Source organism: Archocentrus centrarchus, chromosome 13 (genome assembly GCF_007364275.1).
Source record: "Archocentrus centrarchus isolate MPI-CPG fArcCen1 chromosome 13, fArcCen1, whole genome shotgun sequence".
NCBI classification, from domain to species: Eukaryota; Metazoa; Chordata; class Actinopteri; order Cichliformes; family Cichlidae; genus Archocentrus; species Archocentrus centrarchus.
The window spans coordinates 11,638,122-11,656,315 of NC_044358.1; the positions used below are offsets into that span (position 1 = coordinate 11,638,122).

General features: G+C 42.0%; 3 protein-coding genes across 7 annotated transcripts in view; 2 read left to right on the plus strand and 1 right to left on the minus strand.

The window, feature by feature from the left end:
* Window positions 1-5,037: 5,037 nt before the first annotated feature.
* On the minus strand, window positions 5,038-16,464 carry LOC115790547 (rhomboid-related protein 4). 5 transcript variants are annotated; one of them, XM_030744345.1, is made up of 9 exons: window positions 11,113-11,244; window positions 10,909-11,012; window positions 10,060-10,223; window positions 8,237-8,516; window positions 7,966-8,098; window positions 6,363-6,451; window positions 5,904-5,969; window positions 5,646-5,789; window positions 5,038-5,524 (listed from the first exon to the last, which is right to left on the minus strand). In XM_030744345.1, the coding sequence occupies exons 3-9, from the start codon at window positions 10,210-10,212 to the stop codon at window positions 5,418-5,420; spliced, it is 972 nt and encodes a 323-aa protein (XP_030600205.1). In that variant the 5' UTR covers window positions 10,213-10,223; window positions 10,909-11,012; window positions 11,113-11,244; the 3' UTR covers window positions 5,038-5,417. The 5 variants fall into 5 exon arrangements, with proteins under 5 accessions (XP_030600205.1, XP_030600207.1, XP_030600204.1 ...); XM_030744347.1 differs by lacking the exons at window positions 10,909-11,012; window positions 11,113-11,244 and adding an exon at window positions 16,319-16,464; XM_030744344.1 differs by having other exon boundaries at window positions 10,909-11,209.
* On the plus strand, window positions 12,373-14,998 carry LOC115790546 (tubulin alpha-1B chain-like). The gene is made up of 4 exons (XM_030744343.1): window positions 12,373-12,520; window positions 13,318-13,540; window positions 13,626-13,774; window positions 13,857-14,998. The coding sequence occupies exons 1-4, from the start codon at window positions 12,518-12,520 to the stop codon at window positions 14,832-14,834; spliced, it is 1,353 nt and encodes a 450-aa protein (XP_030600203.1). The 5' UTR covers window positions 12,373-12,517; the 3' UTR covers window positions 14,835-14,998.
* A 25-nt stretch (window positions 16,465-16,489) lies between the features above and the next one.
* The window catches only part of eml2 (EMAP like 2), a 29,663-nt gene continuing 27,958 nt past the window's right edge, over window positions 16,490-18,194 (plus strand). Inside the window, 2 exon segments of the mRNA XM_030744342.1 lie at window positions 16,490-16,798; window positions 16,934-17,262. Of these exon segments, the coding sequence (XP_030600202.1) occupies window positions 17,190-17,262 (73 nt within the window). The 5' untranslated portion in view covers window positions 16,490-16,798; window positions 16,934-17,189.

Genomic DNA, 18,194 nt, shown 5'->3' on the forward strand with positions numbered 1-18,194 from the left:
AAAGAGTAGGTATAGTGAGTTCAAAACCAACGCTAGATTGTGTGAGACGAATCAAGAGACAAACGGAAAGAAACATCAAGGGAAAAAGGAGAGAAGAGCATCAGTGAGATGCACAGGGGGAAGCAAAGATGCAGAGAGGAAAGGAGAAAAGAGAGTTTTTTGAAAAGGTGGGTGGAGAGACACTGGGGAGGAATCAAAATTCAAAGGGAAAAATATTCCTAAAGCAGTGGAGAGAGGAATGCTGAAATGCAGGAGAGAACAAAAGAGAGGAATGTAAAAGGGGGAGACTGTGACAGCAGCACAGAAGGCAACTGGGTAAAAAAAAAAGGTAGGTGTGAGAGTAGATTTGAACTGATATTAGTTGAATGAGTGAGTGTGATAGGCTCTGCTCAAGGATTCTTGTCAGCCCCTCAAGTTGCTGTCGAGAAGCCAGTCAAGTGGTGGACAGTTCGGGGCTGAAGCAGACAAGTTGAACTAAATATCACCCCTGAAAAAGAATAAAGACTCTAAGGCTGGCTGTGCTCCGGGGATCCAATCAATTCCATGTTTTTATGTGTCTGTCAGTGTTTATGTTTGCTTTATTTATCTCGCTATCTTTAGAGTGTGCACTACATTTTCTACCCCTGGCTGCTCCAACAGTGCCGACTGATTTGAGCACATACAAGGGAAAAATGAAATCTAACACTGGGCGGGCAGCATTTCAACATAAAGGTTCAGTTTCACATTTGGAAAACCACTCTAATGTACACGTGCGCATAATGCATGCATCACATATTCATATAATCATGAGCACTGATACATTAGCCTGCTGCAGAATATAAGTTCTGTTATCTTCACAAAATACTGAAATAGAGTTATTGGGTTTAATGTATTGTGTGCTGTATAAGAAACATGTGCAGGACAAGGACAGTTTCCTCGTATTAGCATTTGCACATTGTATAAATTCATTATCTTCCATCTCAAAAGTTTCTTCTACCTTTCTGTCAGTGTGAGGGTAATGTTTGCATGAAAAAGGCCAGACGTAACAGTCCAAACCCATTCATATTCTCTGATTGACCCCATATCAAAACATCTCCTGCACACAACTCCTAAAGCAGGAAATCTTTATGCTCATTATTTCTATACCTGAAATAACTAAAAATACCTGCGTTGGTGTGCAGGACTGTTGACTGTGAAAAAGGGTGTTTGGTATTATTCCACTGCGGGGCAGAGGAGACGGAGTAGAGTCTGGGAACAAAGTCAGCAGGAGAGCTGTGTGAGGTTAAGGGTGGGCTTGAGGTGATGAGGGGGGGATTTCACAAGATTATCCTATAAATAGTGCGGAAAGTTTCTTTAGTCATCAACCCCAGTTTGTAACACTGGCACACGGGTGATATAACTGTTCTAAGAGTTAGCCCTGGGCTTATACCTCTGCACGAGTTAATACCATTCTCCACAAGACTTTATGAGTTGCTGAGCAGGATTTGAGTATGATGAAGTTAATCACTGTGCTGTGGAGAGGGGGAAGAGTCCTCCAAAAAAATTAGAGCTTCCTCTTTTAACATGAGCTTATTTCATTTATGCCGTGGCACTGGTCCCGTGGGAGTGTATTGTGATCTCAGCTGACTTTGGCAGACGCAAAGACAAATTGACCTTCACGCCGGATTGACCGGTGTGGGTGTTTCTTTTCTAGTGGATCAGAGTGGGTATGCAGCATGCATTAGTGGGGTGGCACTGCACGGCTAATAAGCACAGTCAGAGAGCTGAAGGGTATGTTAGGCCAGTCACTACCAAGTACTTCAGCCTCCTACATGTTTCTGTCTGAAAGAGACACTGTGTGTTTGGTCACCAGTGGTTTTAAACTGTATTTGAAGGATGGCATTTCAAACGTTCGGGCTGCGGGGCAGCAGTCTAAGCAGAGAAGCCCAGACTTCCCTCACCCCAGCCACCTCTTCCAGCTCATTTTTGGCATTTCTGGACCAAGCTCTTGTTGCGGTTGTACAGTGAACAACAGGCCAGATAACCCATACACCCCCACAGGCTGCCCCGAAGGACATGGCCAAATGCTTTCTACAAGTCCATAAAAGACATGTTGGGCAAACTCCCACCCCTCAAATATCCTGGAGAGGATTAAGAGCTGGTCCAACGTTCCGCGGTCAGGTTTGATAATGGGCAGACTCTCCTCTCCAGAACCCTGGCACAGACCTTTCCATGGAGGCTGAGGAGTGTGATGACCCCATAGTTGGAGCACACCATCGGGCCCCACTTCTTGAACAGGAGAACCACCACCAAAACCAAAACTCAAGCAGTTCCTGATTTGCTGCTTGCCGGACTGACAGTGACAGCCATATCCAGACAGCTGGGGATATCAAGACAGTTTATGGTGTCAAGAAAAAGCTGGAACTCACCGGGAGTGCTGACAGAAAAGCTGGCTGTGGTAGGAAGAAGTCAGTAAGGGTCGAGTGCATTACAAACAAGGTCAGAGGATACGGACCAACCCCATAAGATCATGAGAAGGATGGCTGCTGACCCCAAAATCAGTAACACATCCATAGTTAAAAATGACTTCCAGTAGTCCAAGTCCCACACTAACACGGCAGCAAAAAGAGACACGGCTCAAAAGAGCAAAAGCCATCTTAAACGACTGGCCGAAGGAGATGTGGAGATGTGGAGATGTACATTCAGACAACCTGCCGCTCCTTCTGACATCCTTTAGAGGTTGTGATCAGTGCAGAGGGCAGACGTATTGAAAAATTGATGGATTGTACTTGTATGGAACATTGATGTGGCTTAACAAAATAAAATATAACTTTTGGGGACTTTTTCTTCTAAACTGCAAAAAATCCCTCACGTGTCATTATTTTTTGGCGCACCCTGTGAAGCACCGCTTCCCCTCCTGAGTTGTCTGATGGTTTGCCAAAATCACTTTGAGGCGGACTGAAAGGGAGACTCTTTCTTCAGCCTGACGGCTCCATTCACCTCTGGTGTCCACCACCTAGTTCTGGGATTACTGCCACCATAGGTACCAACAGCTTTGCAGCAACCTCAGCAACGGAGGTGCAGAACATGGTCCACTCAGTGTCCCCAGCCTCCCTCGAAATGCATTTGAACGTCTGCCAGAGACAGGAAATGAGGATCTTATGGACCGGGGTCTCTGCCAGATGTTCCCAGCTTATCCTCACTATGCTTTTGGGTACACCAGGCCTATCCAGCATCTTCTCATGCCACCTGCACCAACTCATCACCAGTGATGAAGAGTTTAAAAATCTACTCTCCTAAATAACAGGAAAAACATTCAGTTTTTTTATTCTATTGGTGATCTATTGCAATACTCACATCTTCATTATTCTGTGTATACACTTATTTAATTTTTTTTACAACGTATATATTTTTATACATTCTCTTATTTTCGGTATATATTATACATTGTGTTTTCTGTATATTTTTAGATTATATTAGATTATTATATTGTTATTTTTATTTTAGAGTGTTTGACTTTCCATTGCATGGCACTGAACAGGAGTGGCCCTCCAATCTCATTGTACATCCTGTATAATGACAATAAAGGCATTCTTTTCTATTCTATTCTATTCTATTCTATCAGGCACATATGGCTGAGAAGCCACAAAGTATACGTAAAATTATTTTTTAAAAATCCATCTAATACCTTTCAAAAGTCCTTGATTCAAGATGATCTGGTTTGAGTGTAAATATCACTGAACCTCAGCTGAGCTCAGCCTCCATGCATGAATCAGGAGAGGAGAGCTTTCACGGTTTCGTCTCTAATGCTCAGTGACAGTGTCACAGCAGGTGGAGCTCCTCACACAACCAAGCAGTCAGATCTGTTAACAGAGGAGGTGCGATGTGAGATGACGAACTGAAACAGAACCGCCAACATGCCAAGAACTGCCTTTAATGTGCACCCGTGTTCCACACAGACAACTCATCCTCCTCATCCTCGTCCCCATCCTGTCATCCCCTCTGTCACTCTTCAGCCTCCCCCATTCATGTTCTGCCAGGCCCCCTCTGCTCCACTCAGCTCCCACGCTCCTCTTGGCAGGTTGCAAAAATCAAACTATGTAAACTGTCAGCATACAGCTGATATAAAAAAATCAATCCGCCTACTGTGACAGTGAGCCTGGACGTGTAACGCCCAACCTTTTGACCCCTGCACCCTACTCGAGCTGCCAAGACTTTATCAAATCTACTGTAATAAAATGGTTTTCGACCCATGTGGGCTGATGTTCGGCCCGTTGAGTTTCTTAGCTCTAATTTTTAAGCTGTCCTACTTCCCATAATGCCTCAGGGTTTTAGGGGAAATCTGAGGCAGCGATGCACTTCTTAGACGTCCCTGTCTTAACTTTGCTCGCAGACAGCATCAAACAGGTTACAGTATTATGGTGTCTGATTTGTTAAAAAAGGTTGTTCCATTGTTTTCCTATAAAAACATTTAATATTAACATGATGTCATTCAGCTGTATGTTTGCAGGTATGCACAAATTATTTCAACTCAAAATGGTGCAATATTTATGAGGTGTACGATTACGCAGGCACACCAGGCAGCCATGAAAGCAGATGTTATGTGCATCAAAAAGTAACATTTATAAACTTCAGTAAAAAATAAATAGCAAAACTTAAAAATATTTGGAATATTTTGGTCACCTAATGAAAGACGATTTGACATAAAAAGTTTCCTCAAGTGCAAAAGCATCGTGAGGCACTGCTGCTATTTCTACTGAACTTTATTAAAATACTGGCCCGTTAAAATTTAAAGGGATCTCAGGGGAAGAAAAAAACGCATCATTTAAAATTTAATAGCAGCTTCATTTTTGCCTTTTGTAGTTCAGTAATATCTTAAAATTGTAAGTCTTGCTTACCTCCAGGATAGCTCCTGTAACACTGTGTTTCAGATGTCAGTGGATTTCATCATGGAGACTCTTTAAGACTTTATAATCACAGCTTTTGGAAGTTTAGCGTTCGTGGCTCATAACTCTTATTTTATTCTCTGTTGTTGAACATGAACGTGTGCTCGACGTCACAGTCAACACCTGAACGCGGTTTAATCAGAACTTGATTTATTTATAAAAACAGAAAGAAGACAAGCAGACTGCAGTAAACACAACGCTCTGCAAACAAAACTGCATTTCTCCCATTCAAATACTGACTTTAGGCACAACGTGCATCTGAAATCATCCTCAGTGTCATCGCACAGTTCAGAACCTAATCTGCTCATTAGTCTTTGAACTCTTACTTAACATCAAAGCAGCTTTCTGCAGCTTGCCACCTTAACACAACAACCACACAACAAAGAGCTCCTGAACGTGTCAGACTGGGATGTTGGACCTGCTTATTCAGGACCATCATCCTCAGCCTGTGGAAGCAGCATCTGGAACAGACTTCTCAGGAAAACATTCTTCTTCTCTGCTGCTGCCCGACGTTCATCTGTCAAACCTCCTCAGTCTCATCTGCCTGACCTCCTCGGCTCTGGCATCTTCGGAGAGGTGGAAACCATAAGGAGGGGGAGCGTCTCTCTGCCTGCTTTGACCTACAAAAAAATACAAAGAAAGAAAATTAGATGTATATATTTTAGGAGTTTATAATTGAAGATCAATTTAAATTGTTTGTGTCACCTTAACCCATTTCCACTCATCAAAACTCTCTCTTACCTCCGTCATTCAGGCTGTTTCTGATGGCTGCCTCTAACTGCTCCTCCTCTGTCAGCCCACCTGTATAAGACGCGGTATAATCTGCTGCGTTACCTGCAGCATACTGATAGCTCCCCGAGTGCCCTCCAGCAGCGCCAGCATAGCCTGAGACACACATACACACAATGCAAACTCTGACACATTGTATACTCTTGTTCTCGTCTACAAAGCCCACAATATATTATTCAATACAGTCATTTTCTGGACGTGCTCTCATACCTGAAAAGCCTGAAGATGTGTGGTACGCACGGGGCTGCGAGTTACTTCCATTCGATGTCACAAACTCTGGTGAAAATATATGCAGAGTTTTATTCTATATAAATATAAGGTATTTGTAGGTGAGATTTTTGATAATGGAAGCTTGATGTATTCTTTAATATTGACCAATCACATATTCGTGAAAATCTCACAGCTACACCGCAGCCTCCCCCAGAGGGTGAGACCTCAGACCAGCCGAAGGGCTCCCAGATTGTTTCAGTTTAAACAGTGTTACTAACAAACGTTTGTGCGTGGATTAACACTCAGAGCCGACTCCAGTGTTCTATCACATATTAACAAATACTAAATAATCTAAATCTGAGCTACTCCTGAAGCTCCCTGAGCTGAACACAGTACTTGATTCAGTGAAACCTGAACTCATACAGGGTGCTAAGTTTATAGAAAGGTAATAATTCAGACCTGCACATTTCTTCATGATTTTCTTCAGTGGTCCAGTGGTGTAGAGCAGACCCACCAGGATACCTGACAGGTGACCAACAAAAGAGGTCCTGAAAAAGGAAGGCACAGATTCATTGCTGTTTAATCGAACACTGCCATCTAGTGGGCACTGTGATTTAAAGCCTTAAACAACAGGAACTGAAAGTAATCCTGTCTAACCGTGCACTAATCACACACCAGCGAGTGGAAGAAATTTCCCTCAGTTTAAGGATGCGTCCGAACCATACCTGTCAAGTTATGTATTTACAAACACGGGAAATTTTCCGCTGCTGAAAATAGAGGTCACTATATGACGTCATCACCTAATTTGCATAATTGTACATTTGGATGTACTGTAGTTGCAATCGAGGCTGCAGGAGAGGAAAAACATCTTTGGAGAGACAAAAAGTGAAGAAAAAACACCATAAATATGTTTGGAACTTAAAATAAACTTTATGAAATAACTTAATAACTTTAATGCTTTGCCTAGACCCACATTACATAGATCAGTTTTGTCCCGTATTGTTTACTGTTAGAATATCAAATTTAATGAAAACACTGTGGGGTGAGACTGCTAGCTAAGTTCAACTCTCCTCCTTTATCTGGGCCATTGTTGCCAACGTGTGTAAGAAAACTCACTGTCGGCTGTCTCAAAGGTTGATAAGGGTCGAAGCGAGGACCGGGGATGGGAGCGGGCGGGCAGGCTCGGTGTTTAAGTGAGGTTCGGGGGTTGGAGGGTGGAGACAAAGTGAGGTCTGAGCAATGCCAAAGCATACAAAACAGTAAGAAGGCTGTGTGTACACAAAACATGGTGACAGCGGAGGATTTCACTGTCGCTATATCGCTTTATGGGGCAAAAAACAAACAAACAAACAAAAAATGCTAAGTTGGCAACACTGAGCCCAACTGAGGTCCAGCTGTTTTTACGGGGTTGTTCCCACTGTCGGCACTAACCTAGTGATAGTGCCAATTCAGTTTGGAGCGGCACAGGAATGCTTTAAAAAAACTGAAAACTGAAAATACAGGAAAAAATACGGGAAAATAAAAATACGGGATGACGCGGGACAGAGGGGTAAAATACGGGAATTTCCCGGCCAAAACGGGAGACTTGACCGGAGCAGCATTAGATCAGCGGGAAGTCGACTCACAGAATATGAACATCATCACTTCAAAGCATGAACTACCATCATGTTGCCTTCCCCTCTGTGGATACTGACTGATACCAAAATATAATCAAAAAAGTTTGGTCATTTCAGGCAGTACACAAATACCTGATTCTGTTCAGTAACTGTACTTCAGTGCTTCTTTGATCTCTGAGCTACAGTCGTCCTTCGTGTTAAACATCCTGCTGTGTTTTTATGCTTCTAGCTTCACAGGCACCTCCCTCTTTAATCCGCTCTCTACTTTTTAGTGTTTGTCACACTAAAGAAAGTTACAATGAAGTGGTCCCCTCGTGGCATGGGTCACTGCTGGTACCTGCTGTGTGCATTAGGACTGTTCACACTGGTATCTCTATAGCTGATCTGAGCAGTAAATCCAGGATCCTGATGAATTTACAGATACAAATAACTGGCAGGTAACTCACCCAGGTGATGTCAGGTGGATAAACACCAGCTCCACCCAGCTAGCATAGCGATTAGACACAGGAAATCCCATCACATAGGTCACACCTCCAGGGTAGTAATGGTTATTGAGCACCTTCAAAGCAAACAGGACACCTAGAAAGACGATCATTACAAAGATTAATACGCAGGAATAAGGAGATGTTGCCATGTGTATTTTTTTCCAGCATGATCCAACCTTCTGTATTAGTTACAGTACAAAAGCATCATAGAACTTTCCCTCATGAGTTATACCTGAGAAGCCAACAGCACACTCCATGCTGTAGGACTGGTTCTGCGTGAGCTCTGTTAACAACGCCTCCAACACCAGGTAGATCAGTCCGGTGAGCAGAGAGAAGACCGACAGCAGGTAAACGAACCAGGCCCCCCCCAGGCGCCGCTCCAGCCTGCTTCCTTTCCAGAGGAAGGACAACATGTTGAAGTACAAATGCCAGTCATCTGCGTGGTGCAGCGGGGACAGCAGGAGTCGGCGCCAGTCTTGAAACCAGTAGGCCTGCTGTACACTCACACAGGCCTGGGAAATCAATAGTTCATAGAATTTTTATTTTTCCATTTACTACAGAAACATAACAGGCAAAAAAAAGTATCTTTAAACATTAGTTAACAGGAGAGCTGCGTATTCTGCATTTTTACTTAAAAAACAACTTTGCTATTATTGTAATTATACTTTTTTATTATTAGTTTCTAACAGAAAACACTTTGAAACCAATTATTTCAAACCTTCTGCACTAAAGACAAAATACTAAACCTTATGGCAAATTAATACTAATCCACTTTTGTTAGAGTTACATTAAAATGAGCCATCGCAGAAAAAAACAAATTCACAGCCTGGAGCAGTGCCAGTGATCAACCCTGCATCACTGATGGGCATATCCTCCCACAATTAATGAAAATATTAAATAAACGTAGAAGTCAGGATAAGATTAAAGCCTCAGTTCATAAATGTCTTATTACCCTCTGCAAAACTATCCTGCCCTAATTTGGAGGCCTCGCTGTAAACTTTTATCCAAACACTTTTAGTCACCCCTGAGTTAGTAAAGATATGATACAGATTCCAGCAAAAATATGTTTTCGATATTAATACTCATTAAATCCAAACAATATTAAGCATGCTGTAAAAGACCGATGTTCTGTGATTATCTTTAACATTTCTACAAATACTTTTTGGTAAACAGAACAGAAACAAAAAATTTCCATGGACAACAAATTTGGTCCAGGGTGTATGCTACATAATGTCTTTCTATTTATATAATCTATAACAATAAGCCAGATATAATGCATACTTATGAGTTATTCACATCATATTATACTCATGTGTGTACAGGAATATTAGTACATAATGCACCCATACTACAAAATCTGCTGATGTTAATGCATTATGTACAACATCACTATAATCATAAGGCAACCACGTTCTTGATGTTTGAGCAGTTTTGCTGAGCAGCAGGTATGGCTTTATATTGCTCACTGATGAACTGCAGCCTGTACCATTTACAGTGCTCATCCAATCAGAAGTTGGCATCACAGGCTTATCAATAAGGCTGCAGCCTAGAACTGATGTTACTATAAATAATCTTTCCCTACAAATTTGGGATTCTCCAGTTTCTCTGTGTCAGCTGCTGCCAGCTGTTCAGTGACCGAGGTCAGCTGCTACATATGGGGAATCCCGTCTTTCTTCATGCAGGTCAATAATGGTCAAGTAGGTATAGCCAATCACACACAATATGACCAGATGATTAGGCTAAGCCAATCATGAGAAAGGCTGCATATCATTAGCAACTTGAAATCATCCGTGATGTTTACTCACCACTTCTGAAAAGCACAGCCAAAATGTACAAAGAGTACTAAACATCCAGGAATATGAACATCATGTTGCAGATCTTTGAAGAGTAAAGAACGCATATGCCAAATTTCATGGCTCAACTCCCTGTGGTTTTGGAGTTTGTAGACCGGAGAGGCAAAACCTCCCAGACAGATGATATCCTCCTGCTTTATTTTTGTGCGAGAGGATAAAAATGGACTCTGTCTTTGTCAGCAGAGCTGTGTTCGTGAACTACCTGTAACAGTGGCGCAGCAGGGAACAGGTAAAGGTACACATTGAGAGCCAGGACAGCCAGAGTGATGGGAGGGATGTTGTCCAGACCCATTTGAAACACCTGGGAGGCAAGGAGCAGCAGGCCCAGGTGGGATCCCCTCTGTCTGTTTCGCATTCTGAAAACAACTTAGGAAGAAACAGTGTCTGATTATTTTTCACTCATTTTTGGTTACCATAACATCTAGTTATTAAATCTGACCACTGGACATTTACAGGAAAAATATATTTCTGTTATTAGAGAAAGGCTAGAAATCAGAAAGAAATGCAGAAGATTAAGTGGTTAAGATTAAGTCCTCTTTCACACACTTATGAGACTCCGCAGCCTTTATAAGAAAAATAATACCTTCGTTTGTCCCGTTTTATTATGTTTTATGTTAAGAGTCGACGCTTGCTGATATCTAAGAGCACACCTAAGAATTTTAAATGATATCGATTATTAAAGGCCGAGGACTGCTCCTTCCCTTGGCCTATATCTCTTCGCTGTTCAGGCACACTGACACAGGGGACATATACAACCGCCTCACAGAGGCTCAGATATGACCCAACCCCAACACCGTGACCCAGAGAAGAAAAATATACAAATATGTAAGAAGGATATCCCTCCGCTTAAAGTTATTTTAACTGAACAGTTATGGAGTCTAAAATTAGCAACTTACGTTAAAGGCTGCAAGTCCGTTTAAAGACACTCAGAAGCTTCATCATAAACTTTATGCTGATTGTTCTTTGACAAACACAACATTGTATTATTTAGGAATAAAATGCCCCTAAACTAAAATTACAGCCCCATCAGTGGGGACAAAAGTAAACTCACGGTCAGCGGTGTCGGTCGCTCGAAGCTCTTCCTCGTTCAGTTATTTTCGCTACTGCCAACTTTAACGTCAGCCAGGTGTTTAAACAGGTGAGGAGAGTTTGACACTGATAAAAAAAAAAAAAAAGCTAAAGTTTTACTGATATGCCTCTGAGTCAAACGTCAACACGGTGTATTACTCGATATTTCATCAGTTCTAGCAATTACCAGTAACAACTCGACAAGTTGGCGCTGAGCGAGAACCCGAGGTCACGTGCCCATAACAAAGCTACGTAGTTAGCGCAGCCGCACTGAGGGTTTTTCTGCATGTTTGATGTTAAGTGTAATATTTTTTTTCTAAGCTATTTTTAATAGTGAGTTTGGACATTGACAGGACAATGAGTGGAAACAAAATGACAAAAACAATACATGCAAGAAAAGAACAATAACACATTCAAATTCAAACAACACATCTTTTCACTGACGTCACGCTGTAACCCCGCCCACAGACACAGCCTGCACGAATCAAATGCAAGAAACACAGAAAAACTGCCAGTCATGTGTTGTATAGGCTGGCACAAATAAGCTATTTGTTCAATGGGGCAGAATCATATAGACTGAATCTGGTTAATTTCTTATTTACTTCATGATCAGAAATCATGCTTCATTTAGATTTGTTCGAGATAAACATGAGTTTTTTCCAACTGTATCCTGGTTATGATTGATTTTTCTTTTTTTAAATTGCATTTTGTCACAAAAAATGAGTAGCACTCTCATTCATAACATAGGTAAATTCTAAATAATAACCATATATGTGGTCTGTGTTGCTTGGAATTAAGATAAAGTAATAATCTGTTAAGTATTTTTGTATAAATTGTTATGTGTGTATTGATTCAAAAGCACACAGAAGGATCAAAAAGGACAGTAAGGAGTAGGCTATTATATTCGGATAAAATACACGTTTAAAACTACTAGTTGGATACTTGAAAGTAGAAACTAGTAGTAGTAGTCAAATCTGATTTAAATAAGACATGTTAAAAATGTACTGGCTTTGTCTCAGAATAGCATTTAAAAAGCTGTTTTTTTCTTGGAAGTAATACTCCAATCACCATCTTTGGTGTTGCAAAATTCCTCTTTAGATTTTACTTCAAAATATGTCCTTTTTTTTTTTTTGCCTTTTTATAATAACGCCTCAAGCACAATTACCTCGGTTGTACACGGTTTATCATCCAATGCGGTAGGGGGCGATATGCAAAAGGTTTTAGAAATGCGGCCCTAGGAAGTGAGGGCGATTCTAAGGGTATGCAACTGGGGATAGATTAAAGATAACACATTTAAAATAGTTTTCATTATTAGACTCACTAACATATTTTTATTTTATTTAACAATAAAAATGAATTTAGTGCTTTATTTAGTGCTTTTCCCTTTTTTTTGACTAAAATTAAGCATCCAGTGACCTATGCCACCCCACCCTCCCCCCATTTACAAGAAATGGTTTGGTCCTTTCCAGAAATCAGGCGCAAACGCGCTGTCTACGCCATTACTTCTTCTTACGTCGACGCTTAACGGTCGGTTAGTAGGAGTTCTCCAGTTTTTCCCTGCCATCCTCTAGTTTGATCACCAAAGAGCAAAAATGGTAAGAGCAACAACAAAAAGCTTTGCAAAATATTATTATTCAGTTATCGACGACTTACTGCTTCTCAGTTTTTAAAATTAAATCCTCAATTCTTAGGCGCGACGGAGGAGCCGTTTCCTTTAAGCGGAAAGTGGAAACGGGAACGGGAACATGGATGTCATTGAGCGGAACGTGACTTTCAGTTATGCAGGTTTTAATATAAGGAGTTGAGGGTATGGCTGTGTTATTTGGCCTGGGGATATGTTTCGGCGCGTTTTCGTTTAGATAAATGGTGGGGAAATGGGATTGTAGTATATTTGGTGGTAGCAGTGTTAACAGAATGAATAATTGTATTTCCTGTCGGCGTCGCTTTATACGTGCACGGGAGCGGTGATATCCATTAAAAAAGACTTATTCTTTCTGAACAAGCTAAAGTTTTCCGTTGAATCGGTTCAGGACGAAAAAGGCGCACGATTCGAATTTTCAACGGTACACGTCATTAGTGGTGAAGGAAGGGCTTGTCGCGTAGCAACGCCATGTAGCGGGAAACGTGTCAGACCGTAGCAGGTCTGCTTTTGGTTCTTTTTAAAGACTTCGTTGAGCCACTGCGAGCGCAAAGTAATTTGGCATTTTAAAAACATTTCCTTTGGTTTATTTCAAGTATTTTATACGATTTTTTCTTCTTTTTTTACATTTTTAGTGCCCCCCTCCCTTTTTTTTTCCCTTTCTTTATCCTGATTTTTAATTAAAAAATTAACATAACTAAGTAACCTGTCTTGTTTTTTGTTTTTTTCCTCTCTCTTTATTTCTTCCCACAGCGTGAATGCATCTCCATCCACGTTGGACAGGCTGGTGTCCAGATTGGGAATGCCTGCTGGGAGCTCTATTGTCTGGAACATGGCATTCAGCCTGACGGACAGATGCCCAGCGATAAGACTATCGGAGGAGGAGATGATTCGTTTAACACCTTCTTTAGCGAGACTGGGGCTGGAAAGCACGTCCCCAGAGCTGTTTTTGTGGACCTGGAACCCACTGTCATTGGTAAGTGCTGTCACCTTTGGCTGAATATTACAGTGCAGTATGCGACTCCCTTTTAAAAGTGACTAAATTCTGTTTGTTTTCCTAGATGAGGTGCGGACTGGGACCTACCGCCAGCTGTTCCACCCTGAGCAGCTGATCACAGGCAAGGAGGATGCAGCAAACAACTACGCCCGTGGACACTACACGATTGGAAAAGAGATCATCGATCTTGTTCTGGACAGGATCCGCAAACTGGTGGGTAAATTCAAAGCAGTTTTCTTCAAATTAAATGCTAAAACTGCATCATGCTGAGTGTCTTTTCCCCTTCTGTCCTCAGGCTGACCAGTGCACTGGCCTTCAGGGTTTCCTGGTGTTCCATAGCTTCGGAGGTGGTACTGGCTCTGGTTTCACCTCCCTGTTGATGGAGCGCCTCTCTGTTGACTATGGCAAGAAGTCAAAGCTGGAGTTCTCCATCTACCCAGCTCCCCAGGTGTCCACTGCTGTGGTGGAGCCCTATAACGCCATCCTGACCACCCACACCACTCTAGAGCACTCTGACTGTGCCTTCATGGTAGATAACGAGGCCATCTACGATATCTGCCGTAGAAACCTCGATATCGAGCGTCCTACCTACACCAACCTGAACAGGTTGATCAGTCAGATTGTGTCCTCCATCACTGCTTCCCTCCGCTTTGATGGCGCCCTCAATGTTGATCTGACTGAGTTCCAGACCAACTTGGTGCCCTACCCTCGCATTCACTTCCCCCTGGCCACCTATGCCCCAGTCATTTCTGCAGAGAAGGCTTACCATGAGCAGTTAACAGTAGCAGAGATCACAAATGCTTGCTTTGAGCCAGCCAATCAGATGGTAAAATGTGACCCTCGCCATGGCAAGTACATGGCCTGCTGCCTTTTGTACCGTGGTGACGTGGTGCCTAAAGATGTCAATGCTGCCATTGCTACCATCAAAACCAAGCGCACCATCCAGTTTGTGGACTGGTGCCCGACTGGTTTCAAGGTTGGCATCAACTACCAGCCACCCACTGTGGTTCCTGGTGGAGACCTGGCCAAGGTCCAGAGGGCAGTGTGTATGCTGAGCAACACCACTGCTATTGCTGAGGCCTGGGCCCGACTTGACCACAAGTTTGACTTGATGTATGCCAAGCGTGCTTTTGTACACTGGTATGTGGGTGAGGGCATGGAGGAGGGCGAGTTCTCTGAGGCCAGAGAAGACATGGCGGCTCTGGAGAAGGATTATGAAGAGGTTGGAGTTGATTCTGTTGATGGTGAGGGAGAGGAGGAAGGAGAGGAGTAGTAACTGTTCTTGTTGAGCATTGTTGTTAAATGCATTTGAAAATGTCATTGTTTTTGTCTCCATATCACATTCTCCCATCACTGCTTCATTTTTTACTTTTGTCTTTTTAACATTGTAGCAGTTTGTTCTTTCAGTTGCTGCTAATAAAGTGATTAAAAACAAAACTTGTGTGAAAACTTTTTATTTTTATTTTTTGTGCAAAAAAGTAGCCATACCACCACAGGCCGAGACCTCTGGTTGTAGCTAAGTGAGGCCTGAGGGCCAGAACCAGCCCACAAACCATCTCAATATGGCCTCTGATGTCCTTAAAGGAAAACTAAACAACTGCAGCCTCCTGTCAAAAATAATGAAGCTTGTTCTTATATCTTGAGGTTGAATAATTAAGTACTGCTATTCTAGTTGATGTAAATAGACTGCACTCGTGCAAACACTGACAAACTGAAACCTCTTTAATGGTGATGTATTCATGTAGCTGAGGAAAAAATGGTACCCACTCCCACTGTGGTGTTCCTGAGACTGCATTACTTCATGGACCAGGAGGAGGTTCTGAGACAGGTGTGGGCAATTAACCTTCCCAAGGGGCTGTATGGAAACTGGGTCTGTTTGTGGAGGGCTATAAAAAGAAACTGGGAAAAGGAAAAAGTTTTCCTGTGCCAATTAAAACAAGTGTCTGTTAGTTCTTTGACTAAAAGAGACATTTAAGGCTTTGTGAGAAAAGTATTTTATTTAAAAAAAAAAAAAGCAGACCAAACAAATCACATTTGTGAAGCAGAACTTTAAAGTTTTTCTTTTGTCACATACAGCCTGCATTAAAAAACGGTGTTTTCTGTAAAGTGTGTGGTTTAGATAAATGAAATGCTGCTGATGTGCTTTAATTTAAGAATGAGCTGGCAGGACGGTTACTTTTTTTTTTTTTTTAGACTTTTAAAGTATCTAAATACTTTCATGCTTTTGTATTGTGAAGAAACATACGTGCCGAGTGCCCTCCAGAGGTCACAGAAAGTACTGCACATAATTAATGGCCTTAAAATCAGGTTTAATTAGCGTATCACTGACTGTGTACAGCAATCATTGGTGGGTATAAGATTTAAGGACACGGATTCAGCAGGTAGGCCCCGCCCCCAACAGAGAGCTATTAATACTGTCTGAGGTTTACAGTTAATATCTTCTACTAATAATGCAAGCGCTCTGATTTATTTTCTAATACTTCCGGTCAATATTTTCCCCCCAAAAAACGTGCCAAATAAATAGGCCAATTAACTACATTATTTAATAGTTAATTTGAAAAAGTCTACAATAAGTAAACAAATGAATACACGCCTTAAGTGTTCGTATGCAGAGATGACAGCTGTTAACAGTGACTAAAAGAAGGGCCTGCCTGATCAAAGGCTGCAGCGGAAGAGCTTTCACCTGCGCGGTCTCTGCCACCAATTGTGAGCACGTGCGTCCGGTGCAGGTGAATTATTCAGGAACTCATCTCCTACCTGGGATCAGCTTTCCCGTCTCAGACACACAAACCTCGGGCTCTGTTATTCAGCTCGTAGTTGTGTACACGGTACAAACTGTACATCTTTCCTGCCGCCAATGATCGCTGCTCAGAGTACAGCTGGCGGAGAGGCTGTTGCTATAGTAACAGCGGCATACATGGCAGACGGCCGGGAAGACGTCAGTTAGATTATCACCGGAATACACACGGTTCTCTCTTCAAAATAAGAGCATCGTGTCTCTGCCGACGAGCAAAGACTTATAATCGGAAGCTTTAACAGAGAGACGAATGAGCAGAGCTGTGTGAGAGACAGACGCGTCACACTATCCTGAATGTTACACTTAAAGCAAAGATGGCGACAGAAGTTTAACGTTGAGGGGAAGAAGTCTTTAAAATCATATTTCAGGACCAAGTTTAATCACATTCAACAGATCATTCTATACATGCAAGTTTTATCTCCTGACCAGCGGAATTAAAGGTAATTATAGTGATTCAAAATAACTTAAATCTTAAATTAAAATCTAAATTATGCTTTATTATTATTATGTAGTCTAAAATCAAAATCACAAGAGTCCTCCAAATGATTTGAAGTGGCTGCTGTGCGTTATTGCAGTGACGGCAGGCAGAGGAAGTGTAGTTTGTTCCTCACGCTGCGCTTGACGCTGACGGTGAGGCGGGAGCGTGAGTAACGGGGGAGCTGAGGCAGGTAAAAGTGCGTGCGTGCGTGCGTGCGTGAGTGTGTTTGTATGATGAGACAGAAAGCGGTGACTGCGTGAAGAAGAGACGGAAAGAGGTGAGAGGAAGACAAAGGAGCCGAGTGAGAGGAGGAAGAGTTGGAAGGACAGAGGAGATAACAAAAGGAGGGAAGGATGTCGGAGCGGGTAGCTTCGTGCGGGAGCTTGTATGACAGCACCAACCTGCTGCTACAGTACTGCAACAACGGTGAGCTGCCTCTCATTTCTCCCCAGCACACACAACGGGGGGAAATAAAACCCACACCGCCGTGCAGACAGCTGCAAAGCTCTAATATCCAGTGAAAAAAAAATATATATATATACAGGGGTTAGCATTATTCTGGAGGAGCACGCTTTAAAATGCATTTCACAAATGTCTACAAAATATGAAGAAATGCTATGAAAATATTTTGGGGTCTTCTTATCCCCCTCACATCTTTCCATGGTTTGTGTTTACTGTTTTATCACATTACATCACTGCTGACTCATGATGTTTCATTTTATAGACATTTTTATATTTACATTTTTAATTAACTTTTGCATCCAAAAGTAGATACATATTATTGACAGTCTCGCCAATTTGTGAAATATTTTAGCTGCTACATTAAAATTGCATGAACACATTTTATGGGAGGAGTGTTTCAAGGCACAAGGCAGTTTTTTTTTTTTTTAAATTAGATTAATTAATAATGTTTTTAACACTTTAGATATGGCCTATATTCATTTGCACAGTTATGTTAGAAACGAGTCTTTTGTGACTGCAGTGCTTTTCTTTCCTTTTTTCTAGTTCAGGGTTAGAGAGTGAAAAATTAAAGGCTCATCTTGACCTGTTGCAGGTAAAAATTCAGGTATCACTGAGTCAGGGTCACCCCCCCACAACCCACTGCTGGAAACACAATTGACTTGTTGCCTTCATCACTAATGTGTTGGAGGGATTGTGGTTGAGATCATGAACAGTTGTTTGCAATATTGGCAGCTTAAACGTTTACAGTGATGGCCATGTGGCCGGTTCCCTCCCGCTGCCTCGTCTGCCGTGTGTCGGTCACATCCTGATTAACAAATATGATGCAAATGCCCGTCTGATGCCAGAATAGATCACAGATCATATCTGCGGCCACGCTGGAGGACTGTGACAGGTGA